The following is a 16,554-nucleotide window of genomic DNA, read 5'->3' as shown; positions in this document are numbered from 1 at the left end:
TCCAGAGAACTTCACAGTAATTTGTTTTAATTAAGCAAGTTACTATCAGTTACTATATCAGTCCCCTGATATATTCTGCACAGAATTCTGCATTTCTTGTGATTCCTGGGAGAATCTCCACCCTGATGAGCCATATTCTGAATAAGAAAGCCATATAATCCTCCTAACTTCTACCCAATAGATCAAAATTATGTTATTAAAATATTCAACAGCCTTTGCTCTCACCCTTCTTTCCCTGGCATTAAGAATAAATCATCCTAATACCAACAGCAGCTAAAAATACCTCTGTATTTTTAAAATACTTAGAACACACCAATATGCCCATCAAACTGGGCTAAAGGAGTGTCTCAGATATAATATCTTTATATTTGGGAACTGAGGGGGTCCTGCAGCCTCTGAATAATCAATATTGAACCAACAACCTGTGAATATTGATTATTGAACCAACCAACTTCTAAATATTGATTAATGAACCAATCAGTCTCTGAATATTGATTATTGAACCAACCAGACTCTGAATATTGATTATGAAACCAACCAGCCTCTGAATATTGATTATTGAACCAACCAAGTTCTGAATAATGACTAATGAACCAACCAGCCCCTGAATATTTATTATTGAACCAACCAGCTGCTGGATATTGATTATTGAACCAAGCAGCCTCTGAATATTGATTATTGACCCAAATAGCCTCTGAATATTGATTATGGAACCAAGCAGCCTCTGGATATTGATTATTAAACGAACAACTCTAAATATTTATTATTTAACCAACCAACCTCTGAATATTGATTATTGAACCAACAATGTCTGAATACTGATTATGGAACCAACCAACCTCTGAATATTGATTCTTGACCTAACCAGCCTCTGAATATTGATTATTGAACCACTCCAGAGTGAAGGAGCAAAGACAGCCAGGCCTTTGCACAGGGTACCCCTGGGTGCTGCCCACGGAATCCCTGAGAGGGATGAAATAAGCTGGATGTGCTTTTCTGACAGGAATAAACACCAGCCCAGCACCACCAGATTTATTTCCAACTGCTCCACGAGGTCACTGCCCTTGAGCACCATCAGTGCTCCTCAGGCCCAGCTTGGCCCTGTTTTTCTCTCCAAGGGAAGCTCTCCATGGGCACAGGCTCCTTGTGTGCAGTAGCCTTCAAACAGCATCTTTCACCTCTGGGAAATAAAATTCCACCCCTACCCCTTTTTTTCTTTTTTCTAAATGAGAATTGAGCCTCAAAAATTAATCCAGTGAGAGAAATTTACTGAACACAGTGAAATGTCTAACACACAAAGCTAAAACACTTAATGGCACTGCCTAAATGCTGAAAAAAGATCAGGCTTTGAAAACAGCTATGTGAGAAATCATCCTTTATTTCCCACTACAATACCTCAAGTAGGAGAAAACTGTGTCATGTGCTGCATTTTTTTTATTTTTAATCAGCAGCTGCTCACAGACATCCCTGCAGGTGTTTAACTATTGAAATCTCCCATTTAAAAGAGTGACTTATTTGCAGCTACACTGAATACACCTCAGATCTGTGCCCAGGATGAAGCACACCAGTCAGCAAAAGACATTTTCCTGCTTCCCCCAAAACCAGTGGAGTCATTCTGCTGAGGAGCACAGGGAATGTTGCAGAAATCCTTCAGCCTAATAGAGCAGAAAAAAAACCCAAATAAACCAAAAAAAGGAGAATTTTCTCCAGCACTATGCTGCCTGTTAGTTCAGCTTCCTTAACAAAAGTCCATCCTTCATTTAAAAACTAAATCAAACATTTTTAACATCTCTTGCAATGTGACTGGACAGGACAATGCTGCCTTTAGAGGGTTGGAAATGGAGCAGGATTCAGAGCCAGAGTGGAATTTCCCATTCCAGGGGCAGGAGCAGCTCCCACTGCCACTGCCCAGCCTGGAACAACATCTCTGCCAAAACTCTCCGGGAATTCCTGACCAGAGGCTGCTCCCAGCCTCTCTCCCAGGGATTTGGTGCTTGGGGGAGACTCCAGGGCCAACAGGAATTTGGGGTGTTTGTCATCAGCTGTAGAAACTGCACTAAGGGCAAATGCACCAAAACCAACCTTGGAAAATCAAATAGCTTCTTCCCATCCTACAACCTGAGCAATGCTCTACTTTGGGGGGGTTGTACTCCAGAGAAATCTTTTTTTAGCTGCCTTGCCTGCCTTGATTCTCATTTGCATGATCTGAAAATCACTCCAACAGTGTGAGGTGAGGAGAAGCAAGGAGTAAGTCACAAAGAATAGGTCTGGAACATAAACAAATGCTTCAAGATGACAGAGCTTGAAGAGAGAGTTGAAGAAAGAGAAAATGTAAATTAAATTTCTCCTTGGAAATGTAATTAAAAACCTTGAAGTGAAGCTAGACTATTTTATGACTGTGAATATACAAAAAAAGAACATAGTGTGGGAAATAGTAAAGGTAAGGAGACTTTCAGAAAGTTGGGATCTTCCATCTTCCTGTTGTCCGTTGAGACATCATGTAATGATGCTGATGCCACTCAGGGAACATCTCCCAGCACTCCTGATCCATTCATGAAGAGAAAAAACTCCCCAACACACAGCCCAGAAGAACAAATTGACATCAGCTCCTTAAGAATGGCTGAAGAAAAGAGCCTTTTTCTTCAGACAGGGTTCCTGGTGAGCACACTGAGTGCTGCAGGTGATCAGCACTGGGGGCACTGGGCTGGGCAATGGCCACAGTGACCACAGTGGGGCTGGAGCTGATGGCAGCAGGGCCCCAGTGTCCCTGTGGAGCTGTGGCATGTCCATCCCTGGGTGAGGACAGTGCTGGCAGAGCCTGGGACACAGGAGCCACGTTCAGGGGGTCTCAGGGTGGTCCCTGTGCTGCCCATGGAGCTGGCCTGGGTTCCCTGGCACCAGGCTGTGCCTGCTGCTCCTGGCCACAGCTCCATCTGTTCCTGCACACCTGAGCAAAGCTCCATCTGCCCAGCCCTGCCCAGGGCAGCCTGGCACCCTGCCACAATCCCTGACTTAAAAACTGGGGTCAGCATGGTCAGCCATTCCTTCCAGACAAGGAATTCTGCACCCTGCACACTCTGTGCCAGCAGTTTGCATTTCAGGGAGAGGCTTCTCCACAATGTCATCATGCTATTGATTTTTGAAATGCAAGGAAGACAAGGAACAGCTCATCTGGTTTTTATTAGCGTGTATAAACAGTGGCAAAATAATCTCCAAATGAGAGGGACAGATTTGATTAGACACATCAGAGTTCAAACACACACCCTGGCTGGGCAAACAGGAGGGAGTGTGCCAGCATTCTCAAAATGCCTCACAATACAGGAAGGAATCATAGACAGGAAACAAAAATCTCAATTAGAAGCTAAGGTGCAATACTATCAATGACATCCTCATTTGGCAAAGAATTTTATTGTACACACTCTGAGGAGGAGTTACACACAGGGAAAGCTGGTGTGTACCTGGATGTCAAGCCAGCCTTGGCCCAGAAATAAATCCCTTTTCAGGAAAGCATTTAAACCGGCCTGTATTGCCATGGTGTTACATCATTTACTATTTCTATATTTCATTCCAGGGAAATTATTGTGTAAAACAAAAGGGCTGTATGACAAGAACACACTGACATCTGCTGGCTTCTCCAAATGAATTTCTCTCAAGATTACGATTTTATGTCCTCAGCAGGTTTTCCCCTATCTAATGGGCTGCATTAACATTGTCTATCTCTGGATATACAAATTAAACCAGTTATTCTGTACTTGCAAATGTTAAAGTGTGTGTGACATTCTGTGGTTGAGCACTTCACACAAATATACTTCTCTTCCATCTTTGACTTCTAAAGGATCACAGGAAATTACTTTTGCCTAATTTGTATGAAAACACCCAGTGATAGGGCAGAAAATTTACATTCAAATAATTATTTCCCTCATTTCTTTCCAACAAAAGACCAGAACTTCCAATTTACTATCCAAAACTGTGACTGGAGCTGTCACTCAGGCCAGGCTGATCATGGCAAGTATTGTTTCCCAGGAATGATCAGCCAATTAAAAGACCAGATTTTATTTTATTTTAGCAGCACAGACACCTAAAGATAACACACAAATCACCTAGCACACCTATCCAGGGTGATACCCAAACACAGCAGAGGAGATCAATTATCTCTTATCATTCACCACAATCAACAGAGACATTTTGATAACCACAACAGAGTCCCAAAGACTGAACAGCTCCCAAACCTACAGCCTGCAAAAGTCAGACATCCCAGCTAATGCATGCAGCTCTAACCTGCAATGCTTGTGAATAGGGAATATTCTGTAAATCTTCATGCACTTCTAAATTTATCATTTGAAAAGGGTGTGATAAATTCATTTAATGCTTGCTGTAGGAATCCCAGCTTAGCATTCCCTCCCTCGTGTGTGCTGTAACACGAAGTTATGGATGACAATTTAAACACAAACTAGAAGGAATTCAAAATCATAATTCACAGTGTCAGCAACTCAGATGTGTTGCATTTAGTTACTGAGGCATACATTTGGTATTGGAAACAATGATGCAAATCATCAAATAATAACAGTTGCCAAGCTGTGCTGAGTGCAGATCATAAACACCTTCCTCAATATCTCTGTATTTCCACATCAGCTATCAGCTGCAAGGTCAATTCCTTTTATCAGCTCATTAGCTAGGCTCATTTCAGAGTTGTGGAAAGGTAAATGAAAACCACAAATTCACCTTTTGAATGCATTATTTGAGCACTCATGTATTCTACTGAGTGCATCACCCTCCCATTGCCTCCTCTTCCAGCGTGGTGCCAGGCAGGACCACACACACCCCGGTGCCCAGCAGCAACAGCACTGTGCTACAACATTCATCTGGAATTCCCTTTCAATTTCCTCATTTGAGACAGTTTATTCAATTATTTAAACTTCTTATATATTAAACATCAGCAGAGAAAATGCTGAGGGGAAAAAAATAAAAGGAAGGGGAATTTGTTATTACCCCAGAAGTCTCCTACACTTTAAAAGGTGATTCCAGAGTCTTCAAATTCACAGATGACAAGAGCCAGCCTTCCAGCAGAGTGAGAGGAAAGATACATCTTTAGGAGATCCCCAAAGGCAGTTTTGAAAACAGGATCCCTGTTTGCCCCACTCAGCCCAGCACACGCCACTACAAGAGCCATTGCACAAATACCAGAATTAAAAAATAATAATAACAATTTTAAAAAGACCAGCTTTCCTCTTATCAATTCAGAGGCCTCAAAATGACCCTCAAAGGTGCAGGCTCCACCGTGGGCTGCCCTGATGGGGACAGGCAAAACTGATGAGGGAGGTAAGAGGAGAAGCACAAATGGTACATAATGCAAGGACACCAAAAGTGTTTCTCCTCCCTTTTATGATCAATATAATTTCCTGCTGATTTACATGAGAGAAGGTCTGTAGAGATTTTGGCGCTCACTTTGGAGACCTTCAAAGAAGAAGTACCAGATTACAATATGTGGCATTTTAAATAGTAAATGCATAAGATACTAATACAACACAGCTCAGGAGTCATTGAAGCACTGGCTGAGGACAAGCTCCTTAAAACAATACTGAGATCTGCAGATAGGACAGCTTTGATTCAAACACAGGGACAGCAGCAAAGCAGCCAATTTACCACCTAAAATTTCCCTCAGCTAATAAAGATGCACCCATTTATGCAACTAATAGAGCATTCCTTTATTGGCAAAGTGTGAATCTCTCAGAGCAGGACACACATGATGACTACAGTTTGATTTTGGCAACAAAAAGTCTGAAATCTGCAGGCAGGAAGAGCTAATCACCTTTCTCACTCTCCATTTCTACCTCACTTGCATTTATTACTTCCTTGTGAACAGTATGGTCATGTACCATGGAATAGTTCATTTGAGAACTATTCCAAAGATGAGAAAAAACTTTATTCAATCTAATTTGTACCTTAATAATTCTTGATTAAGATAACTTCACCCTGTAAAAGCTTCAATAATTTTTTTTTACACAGAAATTAGTGTCCAATCTTTTTGCTTCTTGCACGGGCAGTGACAAAATATTTAGTGGCTTCATTGGGAAAACAATTTTTACAGTTTTAAGATTTTCTATCTGCTAGAAATACTCACATTTGAAATTTGTATTCATGTTTCAGTCTACTGCTTTGTAACAGTGCAAATATGGAGAGAGAAGAAAAGTCTAGGTTACTTTTAATATCAAGGGAAGCTTCCTAATTTTCCTTTGCTTTGCCTGCTTGTGAGGCTGTAACGCAGCAAAGCATCACAGTGACTACCAGATATATTAATTAAAAATTGCATGGTTTAAGGCCTGTTGATAAAGGAACACTGATATTAAGAATTATTGTTTTATTCGTCAACAGAACTCCCCCCAAAGCACAACAGTTGTTAACGCCCCCAGGCTGTCAGCCCGTGTCAATCAGCCACAAGCTGAGCTGTGACAGACCCTGACAGGGCCATCACAGCTCCGTGGCCACCACTTGAAAACAAATTTGCAGCTCAAAGCCAGGTAATGGCGCTGATTGGAACAGAGCTGCTGGGAACCATTAACTTGCAGAGACTTGATTTTTACCTATATGTATTTACTGTGCTGTTGTATTTTTTTGTATTGCTTGAGTTTTAAAGCTTTTGGATTACTTCTTTTCATTCCAGACAGGGTTTTTACCTGAGATGGGAATGTGACCTCAGTGTCCTTTACATCCCCACAGTCCTGCAGACCCCTGCATACTACAGCACCAAAACTTCATTGTGACACACTCTGGATCCATTAGAGCAGAAAAGCACCTCATATTTAGAACACAAATAAGTATTTAGGTTCCTGTCACTCTAGGATATGAAACATAAAGATGTGGACACTGGATTTTCCAAGGCAAAAAAAAGTTTAATTCTGACTCCAACATTTATAGATTTCCTAAACTGACAGTGGATTGGAGGGTGACAGTGCCACCTCTCCAATGACACTGGACAAACCAACAGTCCATCACATTTCTCCTCTTCCATAAAAGGAGAAATGTGATTTACATTATTACTTAATGTAAATTAATTATTTACATTAAGTGTGTGAGAAAGTTCATTACAAGAATGTAAACATCAGAAGGCTTAGTTAGAAAAACTTAAAAAATCAGGGCAACAGGTTCCCACCTGTTGCCCTGTATATAATGAGATTTTAAGTGACACTTGAGTCCTTTTTAAAATCCACTTAGGTTCTGCCACACACACACACATTTTAAAGAAGGCAGCTCTCTGGCTGAACTGAAGCAGCAATTTGAGCCCATTCAAAAGCAGAAGCACAACCATGAGCACTGAAACAACAGAAAAGGGCAAATCTCTGGCTAAACCACATTAAAAGGCAAAAACATGTAAGGAGTGTTACCATCAAAAGTTGATTACAAACCCTCCTGCAGAGAAATGGCAGTTGCTGGAAACAAAACGCTGCCCACAGTGCTTGGAGGGGCCAAACTCCTTGACTGCATCATTCCGCATGTTTGGAGCAATGTGTGCAGAGAAGAAGTGATTGATCAGGTGGCTCACTGGATATGGCAGCTCCAGAGCGAGGATGGAAGATCACACCAGCACCAAAACTGACTGATTTGGAGGCTTTTTACAGTGGGAGGAGCAAAAAAACAGCTTCAGCATTAAAGAAGATGTGATTTTAGAATAAGGCTTGTGCAGGAGGATCTGGCTGTGCTCTGTACCCCAGGGCACAGGGAAATCCCACCCTGCCCCACTGAAAACTGGGCTGTAGGGCTGATTATTCCCAGAGTGCCATAGATCCTTAATAACCAGCTACAGCCAGAGATTCAGCACTGAAACAAAGTGAAAGCAACACTGTAAAATAGAAATAACAAGACAAAAACACAAATCAAAAACTCCCAGGTAATACTGGGGATTGGAAAACAGTAAGAATGGATTAATCTGGTTTGAAGCTGAGGACATTGACAGGGAAGCAAGTGTGTGAAACATGCAATATGGCCAATTTGGGGTTTGGCAGGAGCCCAGCACTGGTAATGGCCAGAGCAAACCTGCTGAGTGCCTGTGCAGGCCAGCACAGCATCTCGATGGCAACCAGAGCAGGGCACCAGGAAAGGAGGGAGCCATTTGGAGAGTGTCCTAAATTAAGGAGTGGGAAAAGGGACTAATATCACAGAAAGATCAGGAGGATATCTAGATCCATTCACCTTCCTGCTGGGTCACTCTGTGTGGCTCAATTCAAACTGCACTCTGGGACTTCCTTAGCATTTTTATTGTTGCAGCTCAAAATGGGGATCACCATGTGGTAGATGACATTTTAGGCAGCTTATCTTCCATGCTGCAGGAAAGGACATTTAGGTAACTACTTACAGACACAGTGCACTGCCTGCAGTGGAGTGACACTATTTTATTTTTTTTTCTTAATCCTGGAGCTGCACTGTAGAGATTCATTGTAACAGCAGAGTATTTCATATTATTTCCTGAGATGCTGATCAGAGAGAACCACCCAGTAGCATGACTTGAAACTGATGCTTCAATGTCTTTTCCCACAGAAAAACTCTGCTCTATGGTCAGAAACCACACAGGCTGTGCTTAATCAAGGGAAATGTTACAGAATTACATCCATTTGAAGACAAAAAGATTATTCTGAAAGCAGGGTATAATACTGTATTCTACAATTTCATACAGGCACTGTTTGCAGGTTCTTTATTGACAGTCAAAAATCATTTGCTCAACAAAATATCTCCATAATGTTGCATAATCCTTAATTTAGGAATGATTGCTAACTACAAACAGTGAATGAACAGGGCAGACAGAGACAGAATATTGTCTGTGACAGAGAGTACCAAGCCTTTGTCCTGGATCAGTGCCATTCAACTTGGTCTAATTTCTCTCTCCTCAAACCCTAAATCACCAATCCTCTACAACGTGTGGAAAACCTCAGACACCTGAGGGCCTGTTTAACAAAACATATTTAAAAGACAAAAGCAGAAACTCAAGGACTGACCATCCAGAGCAGCAGTAATGCTGATTCACCAGCCAAACCACTTTTGTGAGAGATGGCTGCCATTAATCACTGAATAGACATGGAAAAGATATGTTTTTTCAAGACAACAAGATAATTACACAATGTTTTATTTTGAAACCCAGGGCTCTGGATCTGTTTGAGGTGCACAGCAGACTGTCAGCTTTGTAAGACAACAGCATTACATGTGGAACTGTTTTCTACATGTGTCTCTCATGTGTAAGCTGCAGCAAAGAGAAAAAAGCCTTAAAACACCCAAAGGACAGACTGCAGGATGAGCCAAGTCCAGGGAAAGCCACTGCACCTCCCTGGGCTTTCCCACAGGGCAGCACACAGGGATTTAGTGTTTGATCTCATGTGAACATGGGGCTGATTAAAACACAGCAAAACTTTTCTCTTTTAACAGAAGTACAACTGTCCAACAAAACCATCTGTACACAGGGCTTCTTCCACCTTCTCTACAACTGCTCCAACTATAAAGAGTACTATAAAGTACTCATTAATATCAAAGTACTATTAATAAGTACTTTAATATGAAATGGTGCTCCTTCCTTGTTTAAACATTCTTCTAAATTTCCTACTCACACAAGCACTCACACCTTCAAAACAATACACTTTTAGAGTTGGAAGTTTCTACATCAAGTCTGAGTTTCCCTGAATTTCTCAAGAGAAAATATTTTCAGGCCAGCTTCTTACTGTTCTGATCATATAATTTTTGCTCACAACTAATACAGAGACTGAACTCAGAGACAATAAAATCTTTACAAAACTTATGGAACGTGCAGCCAGGAGAGCAAGATGTTATGGGTGCCCTCATCAAGAAAATTGGTCAGCACACATTCATACTTTATTTATTTCTAGAAGAAAATGCAGAAGAAAAAAACAGTGATGAATATATGCCCAAAAGTAGTTTGGATCCCAACTATCACTGCAACAGACTCAAATCAAAGATATACAAAACACACAGAATGCAGAGAGGCACTAACTCCCCATTCAGGCCATTCCCTTAAGAGCTGGATTTGATCCTTGTGGGTCCTTTCCAACCCAGAATGTTCTGTGGGTGTGATTCTGTGCAGCTCCAGCTCTCACTACCATTGCTTTAGCACTGAGGAGCCTAAAGCAGCAATTGCTTGGGATGTATCCTAGGCTGCATCATTGAAATTCACTTTTTTAGCACTGTGACCTCTCCTTGCTGTATCCTAAACTTTCCTGACCACGGGTTGTGCTCTGGAGGGCTGAAGCCAAGTGTGCTGCAAACAGAAAATCTGAGTATTTGTAGTGTTTGTCCCAGGCAGCTGCACCTGGCCCTGCAGCCAGCCCTGCGCTGTTTATCTTCACTGATTCAGTTCTGCATGTTTGCCCTTTGACACAGCCAAGCTTTCAGCTCACCCTGCTCTAACCAGGCTCCCTCACACCTTCCCAGCCGAACACAGCAATTATTTTAATGGATCTCAGTTTGCTCACACCAGCTGTGCTGTGCTGCTCCTGCACAGCCCCCCTGGCTCCTGCAGCTCCCACTTGGTGGCACAGCACTTCCCACCCCTGGGAGTTGTCTGGGTTTTAGGGCACTCAGTGGCAGAGGCAGTGTAAATTCACATTTCCTGAGGCATCTTCAGTGTAAATTCACATTTCCTGTGCTCCTTTCCGCTATCAGCACAGGAGCTGCTGGTTGGGAACGCGGGATTTTGGAGCTGCATCCAAAGTTGCAAGACGTTCAGGAGTTTTTAGCTGGCTTGGACAAAACTGCCACAGAGCTTCAGTTTTATGTTAGAGACATTTAACCAACTTCTGAAAGATATACATCCTTATAAAATACCAAACAGCTGCTTTCCCCTTGAAACCAGCCAAACCAATACTTCACAAAATAGCTTGGATTTTGGAATATTTCCTAAATATTCTTCCTTCTGGATGTCTGAAAATCAAAAAATCTTGAGCAGAAGATTAGAGATGATAAACTACACCTACTTTACAGAAAATAGTATTCCAGCCTATTTTTGGCCCTTGATGCTGCTTGCTGGTCAGCTGTGACCCATCCTGGGAATCCAACACAACCACCTTTTCTCCCCTTCCTGCTCTACAGAATTACACAAACTGCAGCATCCCAAAAGGGATTTTCCATCTTCTTTCAGTTTGAATACTATATTTATTGCATCAAATTGAAGGACACAAATAAAATTATCTCCTTTGCAAGAAGTTGTCATTTCTGGCACAGTAAATTTTAGCAAAATAATAGTTGTGAAGGAAAAGTGTAATAAATACTGAGAGCTTCATAAGCAGCTTTTAATCTTTAAAGCAGACATTCGGAATAGGTGATGCAATCACAATCTACTGATAACTTCTGCAAGAATGCACAACATAAAGTGTCAGAGATGGCATTATACACCCCAGAATGAGGACTTGCACTACAAAATAATCATGAGCACGGGAAAATTCAATTATTTAAATAAAAGAACAAAATTATTCATAAGAAAGCGTTACTAAGCAAAGAATTCAAAGCAAAGAAAAAGTAAAAAAGGCTTGTCACTAACGACCTGGGAGAAGATCCTCAGAGAGAAGAGCCTGCTGCCCTCAGGAAATAGTACAGCTCCAATTTTGCTCAATGGAGTCATCAGAAGTTCTGCTACAGATATTTGGGATTTCACCCTATCAAGACCAGAAACAGTCAGGACCCCTCATAAATGTTCTGTTTGCCACTCTTTTAAGCCCTGTCCATTTTCCTGCTCCCTAACTTCAGTTTTGTTCACACTCTACATTTACAAGGCTGTGTGAGACAAGAGGATCCCCATCTCCCACATGAAATAGGAAGGAGTAAAGATCCAACAATTAAGTAGAGGGAGTTCTCACATGCATAAAACAAACACATTTTTCAGCTACTATATATTTTCCCAGGCTGTACTATGAGGTGTTATTCTTAATTACATCAGATTCATCTTTTTCAGACGAGTACACCCTGCAGACAACAATATGCTTAAGGCAGCCATACCTTCAATAGCTGTAAATTATATTTCTTCTGGTGGCCAGCACTTAAGAGCTCTACCCTTTATGGTATACAATGCTTCTAGGTAGATTTAAAAATCAGATCATGCCAGTTCAAACCACAGGGTGAAAAATTAACAATGGTGGATTTTTTAACTCAGCCATTGGTCTCTCCTCTATTTCCAAGCAGCTCAACCTCCCCCAGTGCCAGCAGATACTGAGCAGCTCTTTGGTCCTGAACAAAGCACCTTACCTGTCTGCACAAAGTACTATTTCCATTACATTTCTCCTAAAGACTAGGCAGAAACCTGGTAAATCCAGCATATTATACAGGGCTGGCAAAGAAGCAGTAGATCTCCCACAAAGCAAAGAGGAAAAAATACTGCAAGAGACTGACTGCCATACCAGAGGAAGAGTTTGCAGGGAACAAGATAAGATTCTTTAGGAAATAATAGGTAAGAGCATTACCAAGAAGAAAGAAAAACTCATGGAAAAGACAGCAAAAGCAGGAAGAAAAGTAAGAGGGGAATGGGAATACAAAAAGCACGGGAAGGATGCCATCAGAGATGACACAGGTACGAGCTGATCCTGCCTTGGGCAGGAACACAGACACTGACAGGAGTGCCTGAGTCCCTCCTGGCCTTGCTGCTCATGTTTAACTTCAAGGGGGCTTTGAGCAGGGAGTGAGGAGACGCTTCAAACCCAGCAGGCTGGCAGCCACGGCCTCAGGACATAGCACTGCCCTCGTGTGCTGCGGCAGCAGCAGCCAGAAGGGATCGTGCCTGCAGCGTGCAGGCATCCCTGGAATGACTCTCAGGGCTGGGAACTGCACCTGGCAGAGCTGCATGTGCATCCTGGGCTGGAAATGGAGCACACTGTGCACAGGGACTCACCGCCACACTCTGTTCCTCCACACCTGACTCCTGACAGTATTTCTGTCAGTAAAGGGCAGCCTTTCATGAAAGCCAGAGCAGCACCCTCGTCACGTCAAGGACACCAAGTACTTCAATTACAAGAACTATAAAAATCATCAACAGACTGGGAATTTTATTCATTGCATTTGTCAGCTCTATTACTGATACTCAGCTAAGTACGAATAGAAAAAAGAAATATAGTCTTGACATTAGAAATACAGATTTCATTTCAGCAAATGCTGGATCCTTTGTCTAATGTATTTACCAGAAGAATAAACTGTAAATTAGACTTGGGAAGTCAAGCCTTTAAAGTCTGCATAAGATAGCAAGTAGATCTTGACTATAATCAGAATTCCTACATAAAAATAGCTTCCTCAAAACCCAGTAATGGAAAACATTCCAGTAAAAGTAAATAAAAATCAAATATCTGCTCTAAATCACTACTACAATCCTGATAACTGCAGCACGTGATATCAACCACTTTCCTGAAAACTAAATGATCTATTGACATACGTATTGAAAATTCACACAGCCCCACTTCTTCCCCACATATATAACTCCTCAAGCAGCTATGACTGATTTCTAAAACTTAATTATTTGACTATGAGGGCTAGCTCTGTTTTAGACTGCAATTCATCCACCATCATCAATCTCTACCACAGAGTGACAAAACCTTGCTTCTACTTTTACAGCCCATGCATACAACTGTTTTCACACTTCCCAATGACAAATGAAACACACAGTATCTTTCCTCTCTTAAGTATCATCGAGTCTGGAGAAGTGAAACAAGGTACTTGACATTCTTGGGACACCACCAGCAGCGTCTGCTGTGTTTTATGCTCCACCTCGCCTTAAATAAGCTGAATTTTATTTAAAAACAGTCAGCACTAAACTTACTTCAGAATGTGACATACTATAGCACATTTGCAATTCACAGAGTAGATAAACAAAAGCTGCGGATTTGGACAAGATCTTTCACACTTCGCTGATGTGAATCACTCCAGTCAAACTTCAGACCACATTCCTTTCACCATCTGTGCGAACCATGCTAAGTTGGCAGCTCCGTGCCCAACAGCCCCATCACAGAATTTGGAAATGCACGGCGTGTGCCACTGTCACATCTCAGACCCCTCTCCCAGGGCACAGCCCTGCCCTGCCGAGGAGCGGCATCCCCAAGGAGCTGCCTGGACATTTACACAGTGTCACTGCACCCGCACCGAGCGGCTGTTAACACCGAGACTTTCTTTCCCTGACAGAGGCATGCAGGAGAAAAGCGGTCTGATGAATCGCCAATAAAATCAGCAAATACCGAGGACTTACAGGCAGGTAGTTTCCCAGCAGTTCAATATCTGCACTCTTGAACGAGCAACTCGGCAGAGCCCCGAGTGCCCATGTTCCTCGCAGTTCCCTGCCTTTGGGAGCCACCTCCCGTGCCGCGCTTCTCCCCGCGGCGCTTCGCGGGCGACAGCGGAGCCGGCGCGGTGTCCCCGACCCGCGGGCATCCTTCTGCTCCAGCGCCGGAGCTCCCTGAGAGCATCCCGGCCGCGGGCGCTCCGCGGGTGCGCATCCCTGCCCTCCCTCCCTCCGCCCGGGCTGCCCCGGCAACTTTCCGGCCGCGGGGCAGAGCGGGGCGGCCGCAGCTCCGCGCACCTGCCGGGATGCTCCATTCACCTGCCGGGCTGCTCCGCGCCCCCCGGCCCCGCTGCCCCCCGCTCCCCGCGGCCCAAACTCACCATAAAGAGGCGAGCGGAGGCGAAGGGTCGCGGCGGCCCCGGCAGGCAGGTGGCAGCGGGACGCGGCTCCCGCCGCCGCCGCAGCCCCTTCCCGCGGGCAGCGCCGCCGCCCTCGCTCTCTCGCTCACCGCCGCATGCCGCGCCCCCCGCCGCCGCCCGGCTCCCCCCGGGCTCGCCGCGCTCCGGCAGCAGCGGGGCCCCCGCCCGGCCCGACCGCGACCTCGGCGAGACCCCGGGGGCGGCCCCGCCGCGGCGGTGGCGGGGGGAGAGCAGGGCCCGAGAGGCGGCTCCGCTGCGCTCCGCCCGGGAGCCCCGCACCGGCCGGACACGGAGCTCCGCGGGGCGGAGGCGCTGCCGCTCGCCAGCCGGCGCGGAAAGTGGCTCGGCGGCGGCGGCGGGCGGAGGTGACCTTCAAGCCCGGCGGGGCGGGCTGGGGCGGGGAGCGGAGAGCGGCGGGGGAGCCCCAGCGGCGCTCCGGGGAGGCGGCGGCAGCGGGGGCGGGATGCGGGATGAGGGATGCGGTGCGGCCGGGGGGAGCGGGCCCGGGGGGAGCGGGGGGCTCCCGGCTCCGGAGGCGGCCCCGCCCGGCACCGGCGGCCGCGCGGCGGCGCCCGGGAACCCGCGGGGCCCGCCCGCACCTCCGGACTCGGCTCTGGGCAGAGATGCCCACGGCCGGGCGCTCCCCCGATCCCGAACCTTGCCGGGGCAGCACCGGCGGCGCGGCCGCAACTTTGCATCCCCAGGGCTCGTCCCGGAGAGCCGCGCTCTCCCCCAGCCCGAACACGCGCACCAAAGCGGCAATTGCTGATTAAAACGATGCCCTTGGCGATCCCCAGCCATCTCTGCCTTGCTGCCTTCCCCGTGCCCAAAGGAAGAATTGTAATGCTCACCTAAAGAGCAGAGCATCGCAGCGTTCCTAAGGGCATGGATTACTGTTAAATGAGGCTGACAGCTATTGACGAGAAAGTTTTGGGGGGAAAAATAAACATCAAGAGCTGTCAGAACACTGCGTTGTCCTTCTCAATACCTTAGGTATTATTAGGTCTGTAGTGATCAAACGTTTTTGTGCTGCTCGACCTTCAGCTACAATAAATTAATGCCCCTGGGACTTACTCCAACATGTAACTGGTATCAATTACAGACGGGAGTGTGAGGATCGGACAGATGTGCTGCCTCCTGTGGGGTAATAGTACGGACTTGTTTCAAGCATCGAGATGGAAATGCAAAGCAGTTAACAATCAGGTGATAACGAGGAGGCAAGCTTTAAATCATAGGCGTGTGGTCCCTTAAAAAAAACTTTATGTGAATAATCTCCCTATAAACTTTTTCATCTGTGCAGAAAATAAACACAGCCAAGTCTTTGTAAGCTGAACTGCAGTTCCCACATGGATCATGTAGAGAAGCACATATCTGTATCCCTCTGCCTCTCCTGACAGATTTGGGGCTTGGCCTATTTCTGCTGCTATTTTAAGGCCCAAGGTGTGATCCTGGATCCCCTAAACACAGAACTGCTCAGGAAGGTTCCTCTACCAAGGCACACCAGTGTATGAAGCTGGATCATTTCAGACAGTGACTTCAGAATTTATCATTCCTCATCAAATGTGAAGCAGTATTTAATGGCTGGAAAATTTGACTGCACCTCATTAAAATCTGTCAGATTACTGAGAAATACAAAGTTACTCAAAGATTCATTCTCAGGATCAAAACTCAAATTATCAAGTTATCCCCACAGAATCTCTCAAAATTCATGTCCCACTCTATAGTCTGATCCCTGTGAAGTTCATATAAAGATCCTTGGATGGATATTAAATCCTATGGGTTTCCTTCATTTTTCTTTTCAGCCTTCCAATTCACTCCAAAATCAACACAGAGAGGGCAATGGGAGGCCTATGTCCAACAAATGTAAATTGGAGGTCAAAACATTAC

At 44.8% G+C, this 16,554-nt stretch overlaps 1 protein-coding gene across 18 annotated transcripts in view; it reads right to left on the bottom strand.

Annotated features, from left to right (window-relative positions):
- The window catches only part of RBFOX1 (RNA binding fox-1 homolog 1), a 1,152,005-nt gene that overhangs the window by 772,773 nt on the left and 362,678 nt on the right, over positions 1-16,554 (bottom strand). For 2 of the 18 annotated variants that reach the window (XM_064725909.1, XM_064725910.1), the window contains exon 1: positions 14,629-14,881. The exons of 14 other annotated variants lie outside the window; for them this stretch is intronic. In XM_064725909.1, coding sequence (XP_064581979.1) covers positions 14,629-14,631 — 3 coding nt within the window. In that variant the 5' untranslated portion in view covers positions 14,632-14,881. Of the gene's footprint in view, positions 1-14,215; positions 14,234-14,628; positions 14,882-16,554 lie in introns of those variants that run through there. 2 more of the 18 variants (XM_064725927.1, XM_064725929.1) reach the window with 2 other exon arrangements.

Source organism: Zonotrichia leucophrys, chromosome 14, assembly GCF_028769735.1.
Source record: "Zonotrichia leucophrys gambelii isolate GWCS_2022_RI chromosome 14, RI_Zleu_2.0, whole genome shotgun sequence".
Classification (NCBI taxonomy): Eukaryota; Metazoa; Chordata; class Aves; order Passeriformes; family Passerellidae; genus Zonotrichia; species Zonotrichia leucophrys.
This window is presented reverse-complemented; position numbering and strand designations above follow the sequence as displayed.